Here is a 17,553-nt window from a genome sequence, read left to right as displayed (position 1 = left end):
AGAAAAAGTACAAGGCTGTGACTCACTCTGTATACAGCTCAACTTACTTCTGAGTAAATAGGCATAGATTTGGGCTGTGTACATTCGCAGACCCTCCAAGTGTCCCTTCTATTAATAATAATAATGATGAGGATTTTTGCTAAGGCAAAAATCAGGATATAACATTAATATCAAAGGTACTTTGCTGCTGCTTTTCTGGGCGATCTTTCAACCAAATTCTATTTTATTTCAGGCAGAAATCATAGTGGCAGCTCCTTACTTGAAACATGGAGATGATCCCTACACCCTGCAGTATGGCGGGTGTGGAGAACCTGGGCGATACATTCATTTAACTCCTAACTTCCTGACAAATGACAAGTTGCTTGATGCTTATGGACCACGAGGTACTACTTACCACCTGTTTGTTCAGATTAGGCTGCCTGTTTTATTATTAAAATGCTATTCGGGTTTTCCGAAAATAACAGAGTAAGAAAAGTCCTGAAGAACCCATACCACTTTAAACTTTATCACTCTAAAGGCAACCAAAACGTCATAAAGAACCAGCAATATCTCCGTGCCCAGTTCATCAGCACATTTTTCAACCCACAAAAACATGTCCCTGTTTCCTTTCAACAACATTCCTGCGGCTGCTTGCACACCATAAAGTACATTACTTCCTATTGTTTTCAGGATTATTTAAGGGAGAACTCATGTGCTTTATATTTAGGAGGTGTATGCAGTCTGTATCAAGTACTTTCAGACTCTCTCGTGGGTTAATATCTGAAGCCATTAAGAACTGACTTAAAATGAACATAGCCAAGGAATATCCTGTTCTGTGAGAGCTCAAGGCTCACAGGGGAAGCCCAGTAGTGTCTCATCAAGAGACTAAGTCAATACTCCAAGTCAGAAATACAAGGGATCCACAGCCCTCACTGAGGAAATGATGCATGATGATGCCTCAGGAAGCACTTAGACTGGGCCAGACTGAGACATCTTGACTGGATGAATAGCGAGCCCCAGCTTCCAAAAGAAGATGGCTGCCTTTAAAGGGCACTCACCTTGTGGTTGGGGAGTCAGGAGTACTGCGGGAGATTCATCTTCTGAATCAACAGAGGAGGGTGGGCAGGATGTGCCTCTGACTGGCAGGATCCAGAAGAGGCTGTGGAAAGCTGGAGTATTGTCCTCCTCCGTTGCATCATACACAGTCCCCGGGTCATAACAAGGAAAGCGAAATTACAATTTTAATCTGCCTCTTCCACCATTTCCTAAGCCGCACTACTTACAAAATAATAAAAATAAAATAAATACAGGAGGGCTAAGATTGAAAAGTTGGCTAATCCAATAATAATAGATACTTAACCGTTGGTATGACTGCACAACATTTCAGATTTTATTTTAGGCTTCTTGGTGGGGTGGGCATGTTATAATTGTCAAGGAGGGGGTTGCTTTCCCCAGTCCTCCCTCCAAGCTAGTAATCAATCACATGCAGGTACTGAATGGGTTGCCAGGCTTGATTGACTTCTTCTCGGGCACCAGCTACAGAACATCAAACAGCAAGTCTAAAACGTGGCATGTTCTCTCCCCTTGCCCTGCCGGCAAGTTAACTCAAAGAATTATAGGGGCTGGGGAATGCTGTCAACCATCCAGCCCCATCACATGCTCCCACTTTGGGGACTAATTCTTACCACCTGCCTGAGGTACCCAGCGATACTTGCTCACTACTTCATGGCAATCATTTCTATCTACCTGTACACTGTACTTAAAAAAAAGATATATAGGTTTTACTCTTGATCTTCCACAGGCAGAGTCCTTGTCCATGAATGGGCTCATCTCCGATGGGGTGTCTTTGATGAATATAACAACGATGCACCTTTCTACACTCCTGGGGGAAATAGCATGCCTGAAGCAACAAGGTACCACCCCAAATCTCCAACAGATGCATCTCTTCTTTTATAAGTGATGTTTGCCTTGGGCTCGTTAATTTGGTTGTGGTGTGGATTATTGTCTTGAGGATGAGCTTTCATGATATATATGGAAGAGAATTCTCATTAGGGCAAAGTGGGGGCAATGCCCTGCCCTCGGGCAAGTGCCCACTTTTTCCCTGCCCAAGCCCTTATTTTCAGTCAGCTTACTCAGTCTCTCTGGAGACCATTTTCAGCCACAGTCCTGCATGCAATTTAGTCCAGTAGTGCATTTCTTTTGGCATGGTGATAGGGTTGCCAGACTCAATAGAGGACAGGACTTCTGTGCCTTTAATTGCCCTGCTCTCTTTTGAGTCTGGAAACCTTAAAGAGAAACCAGCAGACCCTTTGTTTAATTTCCAAGCAAAGGGTCTGCTGGTTTCTCTTTAAGGTTTCCAGACTCAAAAGAGAGCAGGGCAATTAAAGGCACAGAAGTCCTGTCCTCTATTGAGTCTGGCAACCCTACATGGTGACGTTTCAGCGGGTTGAACCTACTTCTGTTTGCTCCTTACCTGAGTCTAACCTGGCAATTTTGTTTCCACTGGCCCACAATGCCAAACAAAAGACGCCAATTGTTGTGTGTGCTGAAGACGGGCCTGAATTTTGGCATGGCTTGGAGGAGTTAGTTACTAGAAAGCCTTCCAGACCCTCCATGGCCCAGAACCCGGAGAGCCTTAAAAGTAGGAGAGCAAAGAGCTCAAAGACAGAGGGCACATAGCAGCACACATAGAAGTGACGAATGAGGAAGTGGGAGAGACGGGGTGTGTGGAGATTCATTCGGGACAACACCATTATTCAAGAGGCTGGGTTCCATGGCCTCTCTCTGTAATGTTTGAAATAAAAAGGGACTGTAAGAAACTTTCCCTTGTTTTTATACTTTCCTGGGCAACCAGTTGGGAGCATTCTGACATGAGCTAATGTACCAACTGAGCACACATAAAAATCAGATCTGAACCACGTTTGCTGAATAAAGTACCTGTCTAGAAATCATCTACATAATTTATTCAAATACTTTCATCTCTGCCCATTATGAAGACTTTTACAATCTGATATTCAGGGTGGGCTGGTGGGCGTTGGAGTTTGTCTTAGCAGTCGTGGCATTACAGAAAACAAGGTAGCATGCAATCATACCAGCATGTAATTATTTCTTGACTTTTTAAACCGACCATGTCTGTTTCTGTTATATTGATTAGGTGCCCAGCTACTTTCAAGGGTAGCTACGTAGTCCCACTCGCTGATGGAACTACCAGACCATGCAAAGTTGAACCAAAAACTCAGCTGTATGAATCTGGATGCCAATTTATTCCAGAAAGAAATCAAAATACTCCAACATCTATCATGTATGTGCAAAGTATCCCATCGGTAAGTATGATACGTCTTAGTTGGGATTTATTTTTCTCCAATGCCTCAAAAATGCAGGATTTTTGCTCAGTTAAATATAATATTTGGAGATTTTTAGCTTCAATTCTTGCAGGTGTGTGGGTGTGGGTGTGTTTCACTAATAAGATTGCGTTAGGGCTGGGGAAAGCGGCATAGGGAGCCGTCGCGACACCCAGGGCGGCAAATTGCCATGCACCTGGGGGCGCGGTGTCGCTACGCATGTGCCGCTATGTAATGACATGCTAGATATGGCGCCTGCGCACTCCGTTTGGGGTGCTGCTTGCGTGCAGCGGCTCCATGGTGTTCCACATGCATGAGAGCGGCACCCCGCAAGGGCCACCGAGTGCATGCAGAACACCGTGGAGCCACCACCTGGCCTTGGAGCCCCCCACCCCACTTGCTCCGCCCCTGGCTGGGGAGAAAGTATTCCAACCAAAATTTAATTATATTGACCTAGCAATTCAAGAAGAAACTCCTTCTTAAGGGCCTGCAGTTTTCCCGTCCTTCCCTCTTGAAAACCTCTTCTCAATTTATAGAAGTCACATACAGCACAAGCTAAGGGACCCAGCTTGACTGAGTAGCCACTAGGCCCAACAGTAGGGTCGCCATACATTCGGACATAGTCGGCAACTGGCCATCAGAAACTTTGCCAAAAAAAGCGCAACCCTACATCGAATGAGGTAGCAGAGGCACATAGTCAGACTGAAGGAAAGTGAGATGGGTGGTGCTCTCTGCAACGGAACAACTAACATTTGGGATCTCAATATCCCCTGTTAGTCTACCATTGACAATAATTCTGGCTTTTGGCTTGCAATAAATTGCACCAATCCCTTTTTCAAAATTTGAGATCTCAAAAGGAACTAGACAAGGATGCCCTTTATCTCCTTTACTGTTTATATTGGTGCTAGAAATATTAATGAATAAAATTAGAAAAGATGAGAATATAAAAGGGATTGTAATAAAGGGGGGGGGTATAAAGTAAGAATCTTTGTGGACGACTTGAGCATATCACTACTGAAAATCCAATAGAATGTATCCCAAGTGCAATAGAATGTATAAACGAATTTGGACAGCTAGCTAGCTTTAAGATAAATTATAAAAAAATGAATCTATTAGTTAAAAATATGGGGAATCAAGAAAAAAGTGAGCTACAAAAAATCTCAGGGTTGGAGATTTTTTTTTAAAAAAGATGAAATATCTTGGCATATGGATGACAACAAAAAATATAGACCTATTTCAAGAAAACTACGTTGAAGTTTGGAAGGAGATAAAGAGAAATTTAGAAACTTGGAATAGGCTACGTTTATCGTTTTGGGGGCGTATCTCAACAGTAAAGATGAATATATTACCTAGAATGATATTTCTATTTCAAGCCATGCCGATTCTAGGAGGCATGGGTTGTTTTAAGAAGTGGAAAAGAGATCTAGCCAGGTTTGTATGGAATGGGGGGGGGGAAACCCAGAATAAAATATAAATTACTTATTGATCGAAGAAAGAGAGGCAGATTTGACCTACCTGACCTGGAATTATATCATTCTGCAGCAGGTCTGACCTGGTTAAGGAAGTGGATTAAGTTAAAGGATACTGATTAGGCATGCATACCTAATAAATGAAAAGGTGAGAGTCCACAAGGGTTTTATGGACCATATTATAAGGAAATCATTGCATAAAATATGGATGAAATATAAAGAGATCCTAGAACCCAAAACACCTTGGTGGGCCTCACCCTTAGAAATCATGACCGTAAAGAGAAAGAATATGAATAATAATTGGGCAACATATAAGATATTACTGGAAGAGGAAAATAACAAACTTAAATTGAAAGAATATAAGGAAGTTAAAAATATTTGAACGATTGGCTGCAGTATTTTCAAATTAATCAGAGAAAAGATAAACAAAAAGGATTTGAGAAAGAAATTTCAAGATTGGATGAGTATTTACAGTAATTCAATCTAAAAGTAAACATATTTCCAAATTATATGATTTGCTCCTAGAATGGGAGGTAAAGGAAGAGCAAGTGAAGACAGTGAGGGTAAAGTGGGCCCAGGATTTAGGGGAAAATATTATGATGACCTAATGGGAAGGGCTGTGGGAAAGATATTAAATTTACAGCATGCTATAATTTAAGAGAATGTAATGAAAATGCAATATAGATGGTACCTGACCCCGGTTAGACTGGCAAAAATGTATAAAAACTGTAGTGATATCTGCTGGAGATGCAACAACGGGGCAGGAACCTTTCTACCCATGTGGTAGGAGTGTAAAGAGATAGTGGGATTCTGGGAAAATATTTATAACGAATTAAAAATGATGTTTAGATTTTCATTTGAAAAAAAACCCAGAATCCTTTCTCCTAGGTATCATATCAGAGGAAATAAAAAGAACGGTCAGACCAATAATTATGTATGCGGCTACGGCGGCAAGGTTATTAATTGCCAAAAATTGGAAAATTGCAGCGTCCCAACTAAAACAGACTGACTATCTAAAATGATGGAATACTTCCATATTGCCAAATTAACAGGGAGGATAAGAGGAGACATGGTACAAAAAGCGAATAAGGAATGGGCTATCTTTAAGGAATACATCAAAATCTATGTGGAAAAAGTAGAATTTTTGACAGATATTGAGTGAATCCAGAAAATGATTAGAGTGAAAGGAGAGTAAAGTCAAGATAGAAGAAGAAATTAAAGAAATAATGAAATGCCTTTAAGCAACTGGAAAAATAAATTACCGTAAGAAGAACGGCTGGAAGTCAAGTCACTTGGTGGGTGTCCGTGTGGGGTAGGTGTATAGTTGATATGTATAGTACAGTATAGGTAGGTATTATATAGAGTAATGTAGGTATGTTTTATGCTATGAAAATAAGGTAGTGTGTTGTGTAAATGTAAATGTATGCATTTTATATGTTAACAAAATTTAATAATAATAAAAAAGAACAACTAACATTTGGATAATTGTGTGGGGTTCTTCAAAATGTTTCTGGTTCGTGAGTAGCGTTGAGATAGCCTTCAAAGTTCGCCCTCAGACACTCCAACTGTCCCTATTTTCCAGGGACAGTCCAGGATTTACAGAAGTCATCTAATTTGACCCCAGAATGTCCCGCTTTTCCTTAGAACGTCCCTATTTCCACCAGGGAAATGTTGGTGTGTATGCCCCCTTCTTCAGCAGGAAACTGCTCAGAGTGAAAAGCTAGGGAGGTGAGCAAGCAAAGGAATGAGGTTGTGAACTTGATTTATTCTTCTTACGTTTCATTTAGGTTACTCAGTTCTGTGACAAAAGCAACCACAATACTAAAGCAACAAATATGCAGAATAAAATGTGCAACTACAGGAGCACCTGGGATGTAATTACGACTTCTCCTGACTTTGCCAAATCAACTCCACAAACAGCTCCTCCGCCTAGCCCCACTATCTTTCTGCTGCAAAAACAGGAGAGAGTTTTGTGCCTAGTACTTGATGTTTCTGGAAGTATGGCTTCGGTGAGTCCATGTTTTCTGCGCTCAGAAGAAATATTTCAAAAATGATGGAACTGACGTCAACAGTGACAACAAGTGTCAACACAGCATTGGCATTTTTGTCATAAACGCTACGCTGTTTTATAGATAGGGAGCCTCTTTTTCGTTTTACCTGATTAGATTTGGTTAATTTGGATATATATGAAACTACAGCAATTAATTCATATAGGAGAAGAGTTCTAGCGTGGGGTGGGCAACCTGGCTGAAATATAATGCAAGGTCTGCTCATCCTAAATTCCCAATTGGGGCAGGGAACCTAGAGGAAGAGATGGAGCAGGGGAGGTGAAAAACGGAGGGGTGAAAGCAAATGGAAGGAGGTAGGGGAAATCTTGATTTGGCCAGATCAATCAGGTCCTTCAGGTTTCTAAATTGTGCAGGAAATGTCAACAGCTGCACAAGGCTTCCCTACTGCAGAAGTTTATGGTAGACACATGATAGGGCTGGAGAAGTCATATAGCTCCTGGGATGGGTAGCTCTAAATGCGTTTTCCTGCCGCCCTGGCTTTTCTATGTTCTGGTGACAGGCTTGTGCAGAGCTTGTCGGAGGCCCAGGGTCTTGTTAGACTAAAGTTATAAACTCAAACCCAAAACAGCCAGTTCCTGGCAGGGTCCCCCTCCTGGCTTAGCCCTCCGAGGCCCGGGGCAAGTGTACCTGGCTGCCTCCCACCCCCACTGCATGGGCCTGTCTGGTAATAGTCCTTGAAGTGGATCTAAGAGACATGGGATGTTCTTATTTTCATTGGAGGAATGTTGGAGGGTATGGAATCTTTTAATTGAAAGGCAGGGTTTACATCATCTAACTAACTAAGCAACTGCTAAGCAAATGGGGTGGGGACATTCTGGAATAGAGTTTATATTTCTATAATAGCATATAGAAATTTGAATACCAGACATAAAAGCAATGAATGCAATGAAACAGCCAATTCAAAGGAGCCTGTGCAGGAAAACATCCAGGTGGATTGTGCCTGAAATCGCAACATGGATGAGGTTATTTGGAAACTCAGAACATTATGCATTCAGCTACATCCACTTATGTTTATTAAGCCTTGTTTTTTAAAGTATATTTGACAGTTGCATTTTCAGTCACCTTTATTTGCTTCCCAGAATCCACTGGCAGTTCTGTGAATGCTGGGTTTGTTATTGTTATTGTTATTCCTATGCAGAGCAATCGCATTGGTCGGCTGAAGCAAGCTGCAGAAATATTCATCCTGCAGATTATTGAAGCAGGATCCTGGGTTGGAGTAGTGACATTCAATAGTGCAGCAACAATCCAGACTCAATTGAAGCAGATCAGCAGCGACAGCGTGCGCAAAACTCTTGCAGGGTATCTTCCTACTTCAGCTGATGGAGGAACCAACATATGTTCCGGAGTGCGGTCAGGATTTCAGGTGAAAAAAAATAAAATTCTAGATTCTTTCATTCCTATTGTTCTTCTTAGTAGGGTAGCCAGATGCAAAAAGGATACAGGGCTGCTGTGCATCTAAGAGTTGTGCACAAGAGGGTGTTTCAGTAGGTATGCTCTCTCATAAAAGCCAAGAAACTGAAACTCAGTGCAGAGAAGATAGAGATGCTATTCGCAGGTGGTTCCACTGCCTGGGTAAGTGGTGTTCAACCAGTTCTGGAGGGAGTCCTGATCCTCTGAAAGATCAGGTTCCTAGTTTGAGTATACTTCTGGATCCATTGATGTGACTGGAGGCAAAAGTGGCTTCCACCAGGTGTGGCTTCTGCCATCTATGAAATGGTAGCCTCTCAGTTTGATTATTATTGTCCTTCTATCTCTGAGGAGGTCAAGGTGGTCTCTCAGGCTGAGAGACTGTTTGGCCTGAGGTTGCCCAGTGAGCTTCCTGGCTGAGTGGGGTTTCAAACCATAGTCGTGTCCAACATTTCCATGGTTTCAAACCACAGTCCTAGTCCATGGTTTTAACCGTTACATCTACGGCTTTCTAGTGTGAGGTAGCAAATGCTAAGACTTCTTCAACAACCATGGAAGATATGGCACCCGTCTCACCAAACTCTGCTTCTGTTACAGGTGGGAAATGAGTTCACACAGAACAGCAGCAACACACCACACTTAATGGCGCTTCGTAGCATTTTCTCGTTCATTTTAAGCACAAATGGTGCCCCGTGGCTCCCACATTCCTAGTTGCTGCTAAGATTCTAAATGCTCTTTTCCATACAGGTATTTTTAAAGAAGTACCCAAATACCAGAGGATGTGAAATTGTGCTTTTGACTGATGGAGAAGATAACCAAGTAAATTCCTGCTTTGCTGAAGTTCAAAATAGTGGGTCTATAATCCACACCATTGCTTTGGGACCAAGCGCTGCAAAAGGACTAGAAACGCTGGCAGACATGACAGGTAAGTGAGTGGGCAGAATGCCACACCCTCATTCCACTTGGTGCCAACCGGGGTTTCGCTAAGAGTGAGTTTACTAGTAGGCCCAGCCCCCCCTGCCATGCTACTCTCATCCGCGCAATGTTCCTCCTACTCGCCCACAGAAACTTCACTGCTTTTCAGTGCTCTAAGCACCTACTTTACATTTACTGACACAGATGTGTTTTGCACACAGGTGTATAAAAAAAACCCACAGTACAACAACATATTGCCTTTTATTCCATCTAACCAAGTATCCTAACTCTTCCTACAATCGCATTCTAGGAGGTCTGAAATTTGCTGCCACTGACAGCTTGAATTCCAACGGTCTCATTGATGCTTTCAGCGGAATTTCTTCAGGAAGTGGAGATATCAGTCAACAATCTATTCAGGTATGCATTGCAAAGATTAGAGTGAAATAAGCAGTTCTACTACTATTTCCTGCCAACCTAGCAGTTCGAAAGCACGCCAAAATGCAAGTAGATAAATAGGTACCACTCCGGCGGGAAGGTAAACGGTATTTCTGTGCACTGCTCTGGTTCACCAGAAGCTGCTTAGTCCTGCTGGCCACATGACCCGGAAGCTGTCTGCGGACAAACGCCGGCTCCCTCAGCCTATAGAGCGAGATCAGCGCCGCAACCCCAGAGTCGTCCGCAACTGGACTTAATGGTCTGGGGTACCTTTACCTTTACCTTTACTACTACTACTGGTATTAGGTACTGTAAAAAAAAAAGTTTAAAGCACAAAGTAAAATTAATTGTATAGTCCATATTTTGCTACTATTGTGCAGGGGGAGAACCAGGCAGAATTCACAGAGATGGTCGGTCTGCAGAGGTGGATTTTGGCAAGGTTGAAACAACATTTCAATTTTTTACTGGTCCTAGTTCAGTTGAATGTGTAATCATACAAGCACCATGATCCCATTCTAGATTGTGTCTCATTGACTTCTCTTCACCTAGAGTTGCCCCCAAAATCTCCCTTTGCATTGACTGCAAATTTACTTCTCTTTGCCTGTAGAATTAAGAGTTGTGTCTCGCAGAGTTAACCTCTTGTTTGAGATCAGTGACTTACATTTGATCAGAGGTTGCCCCAGTTTTTGAGCTTCAAACATGCCATCAGAAAAATCTCCTAAACTGCATGTTTTTGACCCTTGGCGTTTGTAGCAAACCTTTTGGTTTAAAACTTTCAAGGTGGCTAGCACCCAGTAAAAGCCACATGCAATCACAATAAATATATTTGGTGCAGGAAAATAAATTATGGCATCTGCAGGGAATGGATTAAGCATCCAGCATCTTATATCTGGGAAGGGCTGTTGAGCTGGAGTTGCTACATCATTTATTTTCCTCCATGTCTTTAACAATGGAGATATTGTAGGATACTGTACCAATTTTATCCCCATTGCAGATCTATTCAGCTTATAAAACTTTTCAAATATACCAGCGTACTTATTTCCTCTCCCCACCCCCAACAGCTTGAAAGTAAAGTGAATAATGTAGCTGCCAAGAAATGGATGTATGGTACAGTATCCATTGATAAAACTGTGGGAAAAGACACTTTCTTTGTCATTACGTGGAGCACAAGCACAACTCCACCAACGATGCTTCTGACAGATCCCAAGGGGAAAAAGTACAGTACAAAGGACTTCGTGATTGATAAAAGCAACCTACGAACAGCCCGGCTCCAGATTAGTGGAATCGCAGAGGTAAAATATCCATTCTCTATGCAGATAACTCTTCTGTTACTTGCGTGCCTTTTCTTTTGGAAAATAAGGAAATGCCTGTCTTGTTGGAAGTGCAGCTGTGCTAGCAAATGTTTGTGTCGCTACAGCGAAACTAGCAGGATACATTATGCAAGTGGGAAAGAGCCATTTACTTCTTGAAGTCCTTGATGTAAGATTTTGTAATGGCATTAACAGTGATTTTTTTTTCTAGAAGAGAAGGTGCCAGTACTCACTGCCTAGGAATGGCTGGAGGAAGGACAGCCAAGCGGGCATAAGGGGGGGGGGAGGAGACACTCTGCACATGCTCAGGGAAGGAAGCAGCAGGGCTCTAGGATACTGGCACAGTCTCGTGCCTCGTTCCCCAAGCCCAGAAAGCGCTTGCCTGGCTCTGGAGCAGAGGCAGGAGATACCACCCAAAACCTCGGGTGCAAATGGGGGGGTGTTGAATAAAAATAAGGGGGGTGGAAGCATGTTTCGTCTCCCAGGAGGGCGCTAAGTAATTTTTGTTTTCCCCAAAAAGGGTGCGGTAGGCCAAATAAGTTTGGGAACCTCTGGTCTGGAAGGTGCCATGAGACTTTCTAGCTTATCAAATGCCTAGCATGACGCTGCTGCTAGTATCTGCTCTTGGTATTTTTTCTATAAAAAAAGACACCCCACCTTATCAAAGCATAATAACCAGAGGAAATAGGAACTGTATTTATAAACAGTTAGATATGGGATATTTAATACCCTTCTAATTATCATCACTTGATTTCCAGGCAGGAGACTGGGGGTATGCCCTGCAGAATCAAAATACAGCTCAAACCATGACAATAACAGTCACGAGCCGATCAAGATCAGCATCCGTGCTTCCAGTTCTTGTGACGCCTCTTATAAAAAAAACGCATCAGTTTCCTAATCCGCTGGTTATTCATGCAGAAGTCAGCCAAGGGTTCTTACCTGTGACTGGTGCAAAAGTCACAGCCACAATTGAAGCAGACAATGGAGCAGCTGAGAATCTAGAGCTTTTGGACAATGGCGCAGGTAAGTTTGTTTTGAAGCGTTTGTGGCACTACACATTTCCCACAGAATCAGAACATTAACACATTCAGTCTAGCATTATCTAATCCGACGTGGTGGCTTGTCAAGATGCCTGGCAACAGTATTTTCAAAACTAGCCTTAGAAAAAATAATAATAATTGTTTGTTTGCCCCGATTTATGATATTTACAAACCACTAAAAAGTCCCAGTTCAGACTACGCACATAGTTGAAATAAAATTAAATGCAATAAAATAGTATAGTATAATCCAACATTCAACCTAATATCAAATATGAAATAATCAGCTTCTAAAATGCAGGCTCATAAACAGGCATAAAACTCAAAACTGGCTGGCAAACAGCTCTGTCCTCCCCAAAGCCTGAGATTCTTTTTAGCTTGCGTTGCCAGAGATATAAACTGCCTGCAGAACATACACTCTACCCCTGAGAAGAGACCAATAGGGAAGACTCCATTCTGGGTCTTTGCAAAACCCGTCTAGGTGCTAACATCTTCACTCCTTCTGTCTTTCACCTTTCAGAGATGGCAAGGAGATGCCATGCTTTCCCATACCCTCCAACATTTCTCCGATGAAAACAGGGACGTCCCATTCCATAGTGATAACTTTGCTATTTATATCCCACACTGGGTTGCCCCAGCCACTCTGGGCAGCTTCCAACATATATAAAAGCATAATAAAACATTAAACACTTTTTAAAAAACCCAACCTTATACAGGATTGCATTCAGATGGCTCAGGGGTCAGATAACTCCATACCCTCCAACATTTCTCCAATAAAAATAGAGACATCCTTAGGAAAAGTGGGACGTTCCGGGATCAAATCAGAAATTGGGATGGTTCCTCTAAATCAGGGACGTCCCTGGAAAATAGGGACACTTGACGGGTCTGTTTTCCAGGTGTGCTTCTTGAGATACAAGGAGCTAATAGCCCCATCTGGATGCTTTAAGCCCCCATGTGATTAGAATGGAGGAAACAGCTGCCCCCATAGTAATCCTTGTCATCCTCCATCAGTTGGTGACAAACGTCTGCAGTGGGGAGCCTGCTCTACTTGTGCAAACTCCCTACACATTTTGAAACCCTAAATTGTGCAGGGATCCTGCTGAAGTAGAAATGGCTTCCCACTTCAGAACTTATCCCCCTCATCAGTGCCATTTTGCTAGGAAAAGAGGTGCTGGAACTCACCTTGAACACTTCCCTTGTTCTCCTATAATGGCAATGGCTTCCACCTGAGAGGGGCTGGAACCGAGTTCCGGTGAGTTCTGGCGGAGGGGAGCCCTGCCCCATATCACTTGAAGGATGCCAGAATAGGCCTACTCCCAAAGACAAATGAAACATCTGCCTCAGGTGAGGATAACCTTTGCCTCACCTAATTTTGCTGAACTAGAAACTGCCATGTAAGAAGGGGCTCAGATGGTGTTCTTACAGTCCAGGCAAGTTCATGAGGGGAAAGGCAGTCATGGCTATATTTAGCAATGGCAGCCCGCTAAGAGCTTGATAAATCTAATTTTGCTAACTGCCTGGGACTGCAGAAAACAGAGCTTGTCAAGCAGGCATCAGGCCACAATGCATGCCGGTTTGCTGTCTTCAGGTTGGCGAGTTACAAGTTGTGTTGGCCTGTGTTGAACAGGGATTAACATACTTATGACTCCATATCACTACATATTCAGAGTTAGGTACTCTTCTGTTTTAATTAGGACAGGAGCAGATACTGTGAAACAAACATCTCCTACATAGGTTATGTAGGGTTTCTTTCTTTTTTTTATATAGCAGTGAGGTGTTTGGTTTGGATGTTTAATTTTAATATCAATGTACCTAGGTGCCGACATTATAAAGGATGATGGAATCTACTCGAGATATTACACATCGCTCAAAGCAAATGGTCGACACAACCTAAAAGTGCGGGTCCAGGGGCAAGGCAAGACTGGCAGAAGGATCCGTAGGCAAAGTCAAGCTTTCTATGCACCAGGGTTTATAAATAATGGTAAGGATCTGTTACGAAATAGCAATACTGGTGGTATGCTAGCTCTGTGATGCTCAAAGTGTGAATGACATTGGGCGTCTCTAGAAGGAAATGAACTTCTTTCTGTCATTTCCCTCCCCGACATTGTCTTTATGTAGATCTGGATACACACACGAGTACATATCTCTGACACATTCACACATACGGTATATGTACACACATCCTTATTTCCTGCAATATTCAAATCTGCCATGTGCTTCTCAACTTAGTGGGTTAGAGAGAGAAAATAGATCTACAACAGATTTATTATTGTTGTTGTTGTTGTTGTTGTTGTTGTTGTTATTATTATTTCACCTTTCAGTTACGCCCCAAGGCAATGTAGAATGACCGCTCCCCACATTAAACCGGGGGTGACTTTTGCGTGGTTGAGAGCAGCCCCCTGGATCTCCAGAGCAGCTCCCTGGTAGTTCAGAACTGACACTACCTTCCCAGGCTGGATACCTGTGGTCACCACCTACCCCAGCCAATCGGCCAATCCCGCCTGGGGAGGTGTTGCCAGGAGTCTGGCCAGGTAGGGGGAGGGACTGTCCAGCTCACACAATAGGATTTGAATCTTACCTGCAAGCAGAAGTCGGCTCCAGAGCTTCTCCCACCCTCCACACCCTCATTGAAGTTTTCTTTTGCAGGTTAACCTTTTCTCCACAGGTATGCAGGTGCTGCTACGTCAAGGTCGCTGTTGAAGGGCCGGAAAGGAATTTCCCTGCATTGGCAGGTTTTGCCATTCCAGTAGCAATACGTCATAACTTTGGCGGTTTCAGGCCTTTGGCGGAATCTTTTTGGCTATCTTCCTGGGGGGGGGGGCGTGAGGCGGTGACCTCACCCCCTTTGCGGCGGCAAGTTCAGGGTTCCCCCGTTAAAGGGGTCTTGGGGGGAGGCATTGGCCATACACCGGGAGGTTGTCATTGCTCTCCCCCCTCCAGTGGCGGCGAACGGGGGCGGGCTCGCTCTGCTTGAACATATGTTCTCCAGAGCCAGCCCAACCCCTATACATTCTGGATAACCCTGAAGTCCCCCAGATCCCCGGCTGGGGACGGGGAAGGAAAATGCCCAATGCCTGAGCCAAGGTCTCCCTACATCTGAATCTCAATAAAGTTGTGGCCAATTTAATCCCATAACACGTTGTCTTGAGTCATTTTTCCATTCAGGGGTCGCCTGGGGGTTTGGGGGACTCCGCCTGTCCACGCAAAAGAAAATGAAAACGGTTACAAAACAGCACAAAAAAATTAAGAGATTAGTTTAAGAGCAATGCAAAATGGATACCTACGGTAGAGAACTCTTCATCCAGCTGGGATAGCTTGTCAGCATAAAAAATGTATTTTAGAAAGTGTGGGCAGGATGTCGTATCTCAACAGGATGCTGTTCCACAGAACAGGGGCCGCCCCCCCCAAAAAAGCTCTGCTTTAAGAAAATAATTACGATTTTCTGTATATTCTGTCTTTGTTTTGGGTTTGCACAAAAGGAAATAAATGGGACTTTCAAAAAAATGGGGAAGTTTGGAGGTTTGTAGTCTCACCATATAATCTTCCTTCCTTCCTTCCTTCCTTCCTTCCTTCCTTCCTTCCTTCCTTCCTTCCTTCCTTCCTTCCTTCCTTCCGTCCATTCTAGGTGCAATAAATATGAATCCCCCAAAACCAGAAGTTCGTGATGATGACATCGAAGTTGACGTAGGAAATTTCAGCAGAGTAGCATCAGGCGGCGCTTTTGTAGTATCAGGAGTTCCTCCTGGTGGTAGTAAAAAAGATATTTTCCCACCCTGTAGAATCACTGACCTTGAGATAAAACCACTTGGTGATTATCAGTTCCTTTTGTCCTGGACAGCTCCTGGGAATGACTATGACGAAGGAAAAGGTAAGTGCAAAATTCTGCTTTAATCAATTAGTCAATCAATCAATCAATCGATCAATTAGTAAGACTGGTGTGTGTATGCATGCGCATAAAAAGGGGGGGAGAGCCAACCACCACTTTTATTTGCAGCCTTATCTCCCTGTAATATTATATTACAGTAGCATATTATTGCTCTGGGAAGAGGGATTTCATCCCATCTGGTCCACCGTTGTTGAGGGCAGAGGGTTCCCTGGGGACAGGAAGTTTGAAATGCATTGAAAAGGATTTCTGTCGCTGTTATCCTTGATGCACGACTGAAGACGTACATCTTAACGCATGCCTGTTGGCTGTTCTTTATTTTGCAGCTGAAAGGTACGAAATAAAAATGAGTGAAAATCCCTCAGCCTTAATAGATGCAGCTTTTCAAACGGCCACATCTGTGAACACCGCTGGTCTGAAAACGGAAGTCGCTGGGGTCAAGCAATCCTTCCAGTATAATGCAGAAAACTTTAAAAAATCGAATGGCACCTCCATCTACTTTGCCATTCGTGCCATTGATGGTAGCAACAATGTTGGAGAAGCATCTAATATAGCCAGAGCAGTCGTGCTTCTACCCATATTGCCAACTATCCCAGATGATACTTTTTGTCTGTAGCTTGCGTTTTGCATAAACAAAAAACCAGAAGTTTTGATACTAGAATGCAATATTACGACAAGGATTATGTTTCTGTCTTGAATTTTAATTGGCTCATTATTTGTATCCTCTTTTTTTGTAATTTTCATGTCTACTAACTAAGAAGCTTCCATAATAGAAATTGTCGTGATTAAAATGTATTGTGTATCTTAAAACATGAATTTAGTAAGTTGGCAACCCTAATAAGCAGATGTACTGGGGAAAACCTGTGTGTTTGGCAACCTAGTAAGTTATTGTTTGTTAGAGACACTTATGCTTGTGAGGTATTCACATGTAATGTTTTAACAACATGTACCAAACCTCTTTATTCTATTATAGGCTTTTATTCTACCAAGTTAAGAAAACTCTTTTTAACTCAATTGGCTTGTGAGATCTGCTGAGCAGAATTGATCAGCTTTGCTAAGAAATAGTTCCAGTGACTGCATGGGAATGGAACAGTTATGTGCTAACACAGTTATGTGCTAAGGTGGCTTTTGCTTACAGGAAGGCAGGAGAAAAGGATTGAGATGTAACTGCCAAGCTAGCAATCTGGAGTTTTCCTGCTTTAAAATGCAGAAACTGTGGGTCTTTGAAACATGGGGTGCTCCCATGCATGTGGAGAAAAAAAAATCATGATAATTCAAAAGTCTGGATCACGGCAGAGAAGAGTGCTGTGTTCACAAGACAAGACAGATTCTATGGGAGAGAACTTTTGTTGTCCATAATATGTGCCAATAAAATCAGCGCACTCTCAATGGCATTTTGGAGAAGAACTAATTCACGAAAAAGGGTTGCAAATTCACATAATATTGCACAGCAGAAATTCCCAAAGGCGAGGCATGACCACAGTGCTTCCATTTCTTACCTTATTTTTTCCTTTTTGTACAGAGCTCTCTGGCCAGGATTCTCTGCTTTTGTGTGTGTGTTTGTGCTCTCCTTGGTGGGAGTCACTAGGCTTAGGGTACTAGTATGCCTTCACTTTCGATTCTCCCTTTCCAGTGTTTCTCTTTACAAGGGAGAGAGGACATCCTAACCTGTGTAACATTTTGTTATGCAATAAAGCTTTGAACTTTC

General features: G+C 42.8%; 1 protein-coding gene and 2 long non-coding RNA genes across 4 annotated transcripts in view; 1 reads left to right on the top strand and 2 right to left on the bottom strand.

Annotated features, from left to right (window-relative positions):
- Nucleotides 1-1,786, bottom strand: part of LOC148685011 (uncharacterized) — a 22,749-nt gene extending 20,963 nt beyond the window's left edge. The window contains exon 1 of the long non-coding RNA XR_015950972.1: nucleotides 1,038-1,786. This is a non-coding gene — a long non-coding RNA (uncharacterized LOC148685011). The remainder of the gene's footprint in view (nucleotides 1-1,037) is intronic.
- Nucleotides 1-17,553, top strand: part of LOC118089223 (calcium-activated chloride channel regulator 1-like) — a 23,311-nt gene extending 5,758 nt beyond the window's left edge. The window contains exons 3-14 of one of the 2 annotated variants that reach the window (XR_015950970.1): nucleotides 233-383; nucleotides 1,781-1,892; nucleotides 3,134-3,302; nucleotides 6,577-6,798; nucleotides 7,997-8,221; nucleotides 9,013-9,190; nucleotides 9,491-9,597; nucleotides 10,677-10,907; nucleotides 11,684-11,948; nucleotides 13,779-13,943; nucleotides 15,742-15,830; nucleotides 16,172-17,553. Coding sequence is in view for 1 of the 2 variants with exons in the window: in XM_088673844.1 (XP_088529970.1) it covers nucleotides 233-383; nucleotides 1,781-1,892; nucleotides 3,134-3,302; nucleotides 6,577-6,798; nucleotides 7,997-8,221; nucleotides 9,013-9,190; nucleotides 9,491-9,597; nucleotides 10,677-10,907; nucleotides 11,684-11,948; nucleotides 13,779-13,943; nucleotides 15,588-15,830; nucleotides 16,172-16,461 (2,358 nt within the window). In the remaining variant the exon portion in view is untranslated. Of the gene's footprint in view, nucleotides 1-232; nucleotides 384-1,780; nucleotides 1,893-3,133; nucleotides 3,303-6,576; nucleotides 6,799-7,996; nucleotides 8,222-9,012; nucleotides 9,191-9,490; nucleotides 9,598-10,676; nucleotides 10,908-11,683; nucleotides 11,949-13,778; nucleotides 13,944-15,587; nucleotides 15,831-16,171 lie in introns of both variants that reach the window. The other variant, XM_088673844.1, reaches the window with a different exon arrangement.
- The window catches only part of LOC148685010 (uncharacterized), a 38,115-nt gene continuing 34,500 nt past the window's right edge, over nucleotides 13,939-17,553 (bottom strand). Inside the window, exons 4-5 of the long non-coding RNA XR_015950971.1 lie at nucleotides 15,247-15,813; nucleotides 13,939-15,156 (exon numbers count right to left, since the gene is read on the bottom strand). This is a non-coding gene — a long non-coding RNA (uncharacterized LOC148685010). The remainder of the gene's footprint in view (nucleotides 15,157-15,246; nucleotides 15,814-17,553) is intronic.

Source organism: Zootoca vivipara, chromosome 7 (genome assembly GCF_965207765.1).
Source record: "Zootoca vivipara chromosome 7, rZooViv2.hap1.1, whole genome shotgun sequence".
Classification (NCBI taxonomy): Eukaryota; Metazoa; Chordata; class Lepidosauria; order Squamata; family Lacertidae; genus Zootoca; species Zootoca vivipara.
Note: the sequence above shows the minus strand (reverse complement) of the source record. Positions and strands in the feature narration are given on the sequence as shown.